The sequence below is a fragment of the Microtus oregoni genome, unplaced genomic scaffold (assembly GCF_018167655.1).
Source record: "Microtus oregoni isolate MIOR12 unplaced genomic scaffold, Mior012 000091F_ref0000469, whole genome shotgun sequence".
Taxonomy (NCBI): Eukaryota; Metazoa; Chordata; class Mammalia; order Rodentia; family Cricetidae; genus Microtus; species Microtus oregoni.
Window position 1 is genome coordinate 2,523,946 of NW_024544600.1, and position 9,748 is coordinate 2,533,693.

Below are 9,748 nucleotides of genomic sequence, written 5' to 3' on the forward strand. Positions count from 1 at the left end.
CTCAAAGTCAAGTCCTGACCCATGTGACAGCTAGAGCCGTGTTTAGGAGGACGTGTCTTTTCCAGGCCGGGTAGAAATGGAGGCTTCCCTTCTAGTTGCCTGAATTGGTGGAGAGGGAGGGGAGTATTTGATTCACACATCTCCTCAGCAGGTACAAGGAACCTGAACCTCCAGGGCTCATCTCTACTCTGGAAACTGCTGACCCAATGCCTAGGGAGCTTGATGAGACATCTGGCCAGTTCAGTGTATGAACAAGAGAGTCCTGGCACCAGGGCTGAGGAGAGGTGATGCTGCAGACGGAATGCCGCAGGTGAGAGCTATGGGACCCATCTTCTAAGCTGTCATGCTTTCTCTTCTTTTTTTTAATAATTTGTCTTTATTTTATTTTTATTGCTGTTTTGCTGGTATGTATGTCTGTGTGCAGGTATTGGGTTTCCAGAACTGGGATTACAGAAAGTTTTGAGCTGCCAAGTGGGTGCCGGGCATTGAGCCTGGGTCCTCTGGTGGAGCAGTCAGTACTCTTAACCGCTGAGCCATCTCTTCCAGGCCCTCTGCTTTCTCTTCTAAGAACATCTACTGTCTTCCCCTTGGGAAGCAACCATGAGCTGAAAGCTGCGGTGAGCCACGTACGGTGCTCAGCACCTTCCCATGTGTGCTCTCTACGGAACTGAGCTCATGGTCTCTAGCCCATAGCTGAGGACAGCAAACCTCAGATATAACAAGATCTGCTTTAGCACCTCCAGCATGTGGCTGACTAAACCTGGGATTCTGTCCCAGGCTGCTTGATAAAATAGTGCCTATGGAAAACAGAGAGGAGAGAATTGGAGGAGGATCCACAGGGGCATGAGTCACACTCTGGGGTCCCGAGAAAAGCAATCTGACATCTGAACTCATGGGCTCAAAAAGCCCCCAGCATGAACCACCTGACTCCACCTTCCAGGGTCTCCCTCTATTTCTTCTGTAGTGAGAACAAATACCAGTGCCTGTGCCCTGGGTGCCTTAAGCATTAACTGAGCTTGAAAAAGCTCAGATAGCACCTGTTCGTGGCAAGGACTTCTGGTGGCAGCAGTCAGTCCCTTCACAAGCTCAGTCCTGTTGAAATGGAACTTGGTAAAGCTAAGCAGCTGTCATTAGGGAGTGGGAACAGACTCTAAGCACACAGTTCCCTATCTGGTAGGCCAGGTGTGTAGGTCACTCCCATCAGCCACTGCACCCTTCCCACGGCCTGGGACCCCGTGTGATCAGGACCCACCCAGCATAATCCTAGGGTGCCATTGGCTGCCTCTGCCTCTCCTCCCTGGACCACCATGCCTCAGTGCTACGATGCAGCTGAGCTGAGAGCCTGGTTGAGCCTCCCGGAGTATTTGTGCTTCCCACCCATCCCTCTCCTATGTCACAGCCTCCTGGGAATGTCTGGGGATGTGTTCTGGGCTCATCAGGGCAACTCTGAAGCCATGTGTCCCAGAGAAGTCACAGCAAGAAGGTCTAGGAATTCTGGATTCATCTACTCAACCCCAAGGATGACATGACTTCGTTGGTGGGACTTTACACCTGAGCTGCCTAGATAGGGACCAAGTGCTGCCGGCAGCTTCGAACAGTCCTCCAAACTGCCCTGTTAATGAGAACAGCGGTGGGGACTTCCGTCACTCCCTCGGTACGTGCCAGGACCTGTGCTCGGTCCTTCTATGCGCCCTCTCACTCAGTCCTCACGATATCCTCATGAGACACGAGGTTAGCATTATCAGGGCATTATTATAACCCTACTGGGTAGATGACTACTTATGATGCTTTAGGAGCCAGTCAAGAAGTAGCAGAGGTGACAAAAATGGCTCTTGTTCAAAATGTGAAGTCCTCTGAAATTAAACCCCACCATCACCTACACCCTACATAGATAGAAGGGTGCCAACTCCCACAGAAATCCCAATGGTGGGGCCAAGAATAGTTTATGCAGGGTCCACATAGGCTCTGCCAGGAGACCATAGCCCTGCCCATCCAGTGACTCCAGTCCTCAGACCCATCCCGCTGCCTCTGGGGGCTCAGTCCCAGTCATTCCTTCTCCTTAGAGCTCACACCCCTCTCCAGTCCTGCTGTGCTCACCCAACACTTGGAACCCGAGGAGGTGACTGAGAGAATCCACGAACTGCTATCCTCTCTCTTGTGGTTCAGCTGCCTCTTCCCGAGAACCTCAGACTTCCTTTGAAACACCCCTGCAATGTCGAAAACGGCGCTGTCCTTCTAGACATCTCCGCGTGCACGAGTCAGTGCAAGCGTGTGAATGTGAGTGAGTGTGTGCGGGAGTGACTGAGTGAACGAGTGGATTGTGTTACATAAAGAAATAAAGGATTTGGAGAAGAGAGCATAGAAAGGAGAATTGGAAGAAGGAAAGAAAGAATGAATGACTAGGAGAAGCGGAAAAGGCAGTAGATAAGGAAGCAGAATCTGCAAGACAGGAGCCAGCAGCAACAAGCCGGGTCCCCTAGCAGAGAACAAAAGCCATCTGCTCAAGGGAGACAGGAGCCAGTGAGGCAGCTCAAAGGTGTGGCTGAAAAATTCCGGATAAGATGCTTTTAGATAATAAGATATTGTATTAACAAAAACAGATAAGTAATATTTTCAGGGCTATGAAATGCCTAGAAATTGTGACACTCCATTTCTTTGTCCCCCATTAGAATCTAAAGAACTAAAATAAAATAATTGCCTAGAATTCCATATCAGCAGGAACTAACATTGTTTAGAAGCAGCCTGATAATCTCCCCCTCGAGATCTTTGTCCTCTGTCCAGAACATGGCATGGTCATACACAACCATGCCCTAAAATACCTTCTTGCTTCCTTGTTCTGCCCGTCCAAATCTTCTCAGAACCCTTCCCTAGTCACCCCAACATTCAACAATCTTTCCCCCTGCTCACAAGCCAAAACCTTACACTTCCCTGACTCTTGCCATCCCTGGACTGATCCTGGACTGATCCTGGGAGGGAGAGAAGGAGGTCTGCACCTGGATGGTTGCTTCCTGGAAGTCCTGCCTGTTATCCACAGTTAATGCCGCTGATGCCACGGCCCTGCTCCTCCCTCACTGAGCCCTGGTGCAAAATAGCACAGGTTTTGCTGGCTGGGGTGGGGAGGTCCTCAAGCATTGCCTTCTAATTTATTCACTGAAGCAAGTGTGTCTGGAAAAGAGGACCAGATAGTATGTCTAGAAAGCAGAGAATAAATTGACCACCTTGAAAGTAAGTGCCCTGTATCATCTCATCCCTCTCCTGATGTCATGGAGAGAGCAATGGGCTAGGAGTCAAAAGAGCCAAGGAGTCCTAGGACTTCCGATTGCCGTGCAATATTGCCCTCCAGTTTTCCCATTAGTGGCTTCAGTTAAGGGTGTGTGGCTGAGGTTGAGCATAGGAGGGGTTTCTTCACTACCGCAAGTGCTCCGAGGGACTTAGTAGGAATCGAACCAATGACACATAAACAAACCAAATACAATCATCCCGGGCTGTTTGAGTGTAGCCCGAAGACTCTTCATTTTGGTTCAGACCGACGCTGGTGAGCACCACATTTAGAGTGCTGGCACACACTGTCCCGTCAGGGCTCCCAGAAGCTCCAAGGCACGGATGAATTGCTGGGACTAAAGGAGTCCCTGGGCATGCCTGGGCACGCGCTGTTAGAGTAACAGAGCAGTCATAGCCAAGACACTTCCATTCTGCCTGTGAACCTCTCCTGGGACCTACCTGGGCTGCTTCTGCTGAACATCTGGCCTGCTCCTGTTTGGCTTAGTCACCAGATATGTGGTAGCGTTGACAGCACTATCTTGGCCTCAAGAAAGAGCCCAGAGGCAAAAGCAGAAGAGCCGGGTGATGGCCAGGACTCAGCCCCTCACTCCTGCGTGGTCTGATGTAAGTCACTGCCAGCTCTGGGTCTGTGTTCTGAACTGAAGAATAGGACAAAAGGCAGAGGCCAGCATGGGACCTCTGACTTCTCATAGACCCGGCTTCTGTGATGAGGAGAGTATCCAGAGCCCCGCCCAATTAAGCTCCATATGCCAGTCAGCACAGCTCAGTCGGGATCACCCGCACACCGAGTGCCACTTCACAAAGCAGACTGGCCATCCCCTGTACCACACTGTCCCTGCCACCCCATACTTTCTGTAACTGGAATAAAAGACCAGTGAAAAGAAATGGGAATTGAATAATGTTGTACTTTACTAGGCAAGATGGTGAGCTGAAAAGGTAATGGGTTTACATGTCTCATCTCATCTCCTGCCAGCAACTTCACAGGGCATGGGAGTGGTGAGAGAATAAAAGCTGTCAATCACTCTGGAGCTCAGGCTCGCCTCTCTGGTCAGGCATCAGATGCATCCCTGAACCTTGTAGGTCTATGCCTCTGTCATCTCGGTGTTCCTCCCTCATTCTGTGGGTGTCTGTGCTCAGGGACTTCCTGAAACTCTAAGTCTGGCGACTATCTGCCATCCTCAACCCTGTGCTCCTCCCAGGACATCTGAGCTGTAGGTTAGGACAAACAAACCATTAGCAGTGTGTACATGAAACGCTGACTCCTCTTTACAATACGGAGTGCAAATGAGTCTTTATAATACAGAATATAAAAGTGCCCCTAGCCTCCAGGGTCTTCTATCGTTCCCGTACCCCCATGTTAGGAACATGGATTTGCCTGACGCTCTGCCTTCACTTTCCAGTTCACCCCAACTCCCCTCCATGGTGTGGTTGGCTCAGTCTGGGCTACCTGAGATTGGAGCTCTCTGGTTGGCCCTGGGACTCTATTGAACTGATACGTGTTGGGAAAAAGGGAAACAGGAGCTAGCCACGGGAGAAAGTAGGGCGGCATGAGAGATGATCACTGATGCCATCAGGACAGCTAAAGAAGACTGGAGGCTTTGCATTTTCTCTGCCTATCTTAGGGTAGGTGCCTACAGACAAAGCTAATCTAGGGACAACCAACCAGCACCCACCAAGATTGAGGTAGGAGTCAGTGTCTGTTGACCAGAACGTAAAGCATCTCCAATATTAATTCTTTGAATCACTCAGCGACTTTACTGCATCCCATACCCAAACACCCATAGACACTAACCCCAGGAGAATCAACAGAGTCAGTCAGGATCTGCTTTGCTATGCCAAGAGAACACTTTATTGGGTATGTTTCCAGGGAAACCTGGTTTTGCATGGCGTAAAAAGCACAGTTAAGACCAGAAACAATAGATGAATTTTAGTAGAAAAACCTGCTAAGCAAGGAGGGCCCGAGGGAAGTGCAAAATCATTTCGCTGCCAAGAGCCACGAGGCCTGTGGCCTAGGCCTCACTGGTGGCTGGTCACAGTGCACGGGGCACCACGTGCTCCCTGGAGGAGACGACTCTTCCATCTCTGATCTCCTCGGTGATGGTACGAATCTGGGTGCTGACTTGGGGAGCTGGGGTGCAGGGTCCAGCCGGGGCGCAGGGTGTAGGGGGAACGTAAGGAACTCTTACAGCAGGCCTGCACTCCGTGGAACAAGGGTGGGCAGGAAGCCTGAAGAAATGAAGTCACAATGTGAAGCACTTGGCATGGGAGCATTAGACCAACTTAGGGGATCCTGTTGGACAGTGGTAACGACAATGGATGACATCAGAGCATTTAAGTGACTCTGAAACCCCAAGGAAGGGAGGATGGAACTGCAAGAAGGGAGACTAGAGATGTCCACCAAAAAGATGGCCAAAGATGGGCTTGAGCCTCGCCTTATCTTGTCCCCTTGACCATTTCCAAAGCCCTGGACCAGAAGGATTCTTTAATGGCTTTAGCTCCGCCACCTTCGTCTTCGAAACAACCCCTCAGCTCTGAAAGTGTGTCAAGCCCTACTCTCAGCCCAGCTCTGAGAGGCAGAGGATCACTCACTTGCAATCCTCGCCCTCCAGCAAGCGACGGTAGGTGGCAATCTCCGATTCCAGCCGGGCCTTGACATCCAACAACACCTGATACTCGTGGTTCTGCCGCTCCAGGTCACAGCGGATCTCAGCCAGCTGGTGCTCCACATTGGTGATCAGACACTGCATCTGACCCAGCTGGGAGCCATAGCGGGCCTCTGTCTCAGCCAGCGTAGACTCCAGGGAATTCCGCTACAGTGGGGAAGAGGCGCTATTGAGAAGGGATTCTGCCCTAAACACCCGCTGTCCTAGTATCTGCACACAGTTGGGTTTAGGCCCTGTGAGAACATGATGTCCAGCACATTGCTATGTCAGAGAGCCTCCAATGAACTGTGACCAGTCAGCTGGGCAGAGACCACCCACCATGCTCTGCTGGGCTTGCAGCTCGATCTCCAGGGCGTTGACTGTGCGTCTCAGCTCGATGATCTCCGTCTGGCAGCACTGCAGCTGCTCGGAGCTGGACAGTACCTGCTGGTTCAGCTCCTCGGTCTACGGAAGAGAAAATGCAGAACGGGATGAGACCTAGAGTCTCCCCTTTCCACAGTGACCCCACTCCACAACCTACAGTCCTGGGTCGCCAACCCCACCTGAGTGTTGAACCAAGCCTCCACATCTCTGTGGTTATTCTCCACCAGGGTCTCATACTGGCACCTCATGTCATTCAATATCTTGTTGAGATCCACTGGCGGGGCAGCATCTACCTCCACGTTCAGTCGGTCCCCAAGCTGGGAACGGAGTGCATTGACTTCCTGCGGTGACAAAGCAAGGATGGCATGTGGCTGTGAGAAAGTTGCTGGCTTGGTAGGTTCCGTGACCTGGGTTCAAATTCTCCTCCCTCCCTCAGGTACCATGAGACAAGAGAGCTGGCCTCTTTGAACATGGGTCTCCCCATGGGTCTAGCTATACCTCACTCCTCCTGAGGATTTAGGGGATGACACACCAAGCCAATAGAATTATTATCAGACACCATAATACAAATGGAGTTGAAGTGTCATGGGTGAGGGTGTAGTCTCTGTGTGATGTAGGCAAATGACATCACATCTTTACAACCGTCTTCTCAGCTGTAAAATGGAGCTCATGATGCCATCTAACTTTTGGGGTGAAAGTGGGGGTGAACTAAGATACAAAATGCTTCGTGGACTTCCTGCCATACAGTGAGCCCAGGGGTCAGCAGTGACTCCTTGGCTGGTTGGGGACCTTTGGGGTCAGCTGACAGCAATCTCACCTCCTCGTGGTTCCTCTTGAGACACAGCAGCTCCTCCTTCAGGGACTCCACCTGCGCCTCCAGGTCAGCCTTACACAGGGTCAGCTCGTCCAGGATGCGGCGTAGGCCATTGATGTCCGCCTCCACCAGCTGCCGCAGGGACAACTCCGTCTCATACCTGCATACACAGAACCCTGCCCAGTCTGCAGCAAGGGAAGCCCTGGCTGCCATGGCTAACTTAGAGTCAGAAACACAGGGGTCCTTTCCCTTGTCTCAGGAGGGATCCAAGGCCTCTGCCGTGGCTTCCAATTTACAGCTGCATTGGGCTTTATTCCCACCTCACCAGCTCCCAAAATTCAAGGGACAGAATTTGACACAGAGCAAACTTGCCCTAGTTAGGCTACTCACTTGGTCCGGAAGTCATCAGCAGCCAACTTGGCATTGTCAATTTGTAAGACAAGCCTGGCATTCTCAGACTTGGTCAACAGGATCTGGAAAAACAAGAGGTTTGCCCTGAACTGGGGAAGGGCTAGCAATGTGAGGATGGGGGGCGGGGGGACACAGCTCACAGATGCCTCTAAATACAGGCAATGTCTTTAAATATCCAGTCATGGAAGGAGAATGGGCCCTAGGAGGGACACCACATCACTTGCGCATCAGTCCTGGCTTCTGTAGCCTCCAGGGTGGCCCAGCAGGATACATCAGGGTGAGGTTCTGATATATCAGAACTGGGTTCTGATTCTGGATTCCACATTTAGGTTGTGTGACCTTGTGCAAGCTGCTCAGCCTCTCAAAACTCAACTTCTCATCTGTTAGATGGGCACAGCGATATCCCTATCTCCAGGATGAAGAATAAGCAAGCCAGTGGCTAGGAAGGTGTCAGATACAGCACTACACCAAGTAGGGACTAAGGTTATGATCCTTCCCTCCCTAAGCTAAGACAACAAGGGAAGCAGTAGAACTGCTGGTACCAGAGTACACAGACCAGCAGAGAAGCCTGAGACCCCAGGGAACCAAGTCCCAGAGAATAGAGCTCTCTCCATCCAGAAGGATTTCCTGTATGCTTCAGCAAGCAGCTGAATCTTGGAATGGAAGGCTTCCGGGAGTTGCCTGGCCCGCTGGAAGAGGACCTGGTCCATTACCTTCTGCTGCAAGTCCTCGGCGGTCTTGAAGTAGGACTGGTAGTCCGGGCAGATGTATGGCACTTGACGCTCGTACCATTCTCGGATGCGGCACTCCAGCTGCGCATTCTCCTGCTCCAGCTGCCGCACTTTCTCCAGGTAGTTGGCCAGTCGGTCATTCAGGACCTGCATGGTCGCCTTCTCGTTGCCATTGAAGCTGCCCTCACAGAACCAGCCTCCATTTCCTACAAAGCCGGAGGAGTGGTACCCAGAGGACAGGTAGGAGCCCGGCAAGCAGCTGCCGAGGCCGGATAAGCCTGTCCTGAAGGACATGGAGCCCACAGTGCCAACCAAACTGGGGGCCCTGTAGGAGCTCATGGAATGGACAGAAGACATCCGAGAGACGCTGCCTGAGGTGCCGCAGAGGCCCTTGGCAGACCCAGTGGAGAAGGTCGGGGTGCAGATCTGGGTGGCCATGACGTTAGCGAAGAAGGCTGCAGCTTAGGCAGGAGCTCAGGTTGTGGACTCCCCAGGGCTCCCTACAGCGCTTATATACACTCTCCATGGGGTGTTGGCGTGTTCCAGGTCTTTAGCTCTTGGGAAAACCCTTTCCATTCCCAGAAAGCCTATCTCATTAGAATGTCATTTTTGCTATCCATCAGAATGTCTTTCCTTGTAAAAGGGGAAAAAAATTGTCCAATTGGGTTTGCTAAGTCGGGACTCTCAGACATTGTCATTTCCTGGCAGGCTGAATTTTATGACCTCGTCAAAGAGTCCTTGCTTCAGCTCTCATAAACTGGGAGTGGCCTCACATATGACATTTGGTTTCTGTCCTCCCTACTTGTCTTCCCCCGAGGAACCCCATCTGTCCATCTGTCACCCATACTCCCACAGCTGTTCATCCGTGCCCAGGCCACCGGAGTGATGAAAAGGGAGTAAAGGATACATAGTGGAATATTATTCGTCTATAAAGAAAAAGAAAACTATGGAATTTGCAGGAGAATGAATGTTGCTGGAAAGTGTTGGGTTGAGTGAGGAAACGCAGGCTGAGAAAGACAAACCCCACGTGTTCTCCGTCATATGTGGTTCCTCGCTTCTAATTTTTACACATGTGTGTTTATGTAGGAGTGTGTGTGTAAGTCAGACAACTAGAAAGGGGCCCATAAGAGAGACTTTGGGGGGGGGGGGTGAAGAAGGTACTAGAACATGTGATAAAGACATAGGAAGGGGAAAGTGGGGCAAAAAGGATAAGAGATGATGGGGAGCAGGGGGAAGAGGGGAAGGGGTGGGAGTGAGGAGCAGGATCAAGCAAAACTAGTACAGACCTGTCTAGACAGATACACTCCATAAGGAACCTGATACCTCGCAAGCTCATTTTAAAAGTAAAGGCCAGGGCCGGGCGGTGGTGGCGCACGCCTTTAAGCCCAGCACTCGGGAGGCAGAGGCAGGTGGATCTCTGTGAGTTCGAGACCAGCCTGGTCTACAAGAGCTAGTTCCAGGACAGGCTCCAAAGCTACAGAGAA

General features: G+C 51.4%; 1 protein-coding gene across 1 annotated transcript; it reads right to left on the reverse strand.

Moving 5' to 3' along the window:
- Positions 1 to 5,312: 5,312 nt before the first annotated feature.
- Krt36 (keratin 36) lies at positions 5,313 to 8,702 on the reverse strand. The gene is made up of 7 exons (XM_041643831.1): positions 8,247 to 8,702; positions 7,513 to 7,595; positions 7,126 to 7,282; positions 6,488 to 6,649; positions 6,264 to 6,389; positions 5,872 to 6,092; positions 5,313 to 5,508 (listed from the first exon to the last, which is right to left on the reverse strand). The coding sequence occupies exons 1-7, from the start codon at positions 8,700 to 8,702 to the stop codon at positions 5,313 to 5,315; spliced, it is 1,401 nt and encodes a 466-aa protein (XP_041499765.1).
- Between the last annotated feature and the right edge of the window lie 1,046 nt (positions 8,703 to 9,748).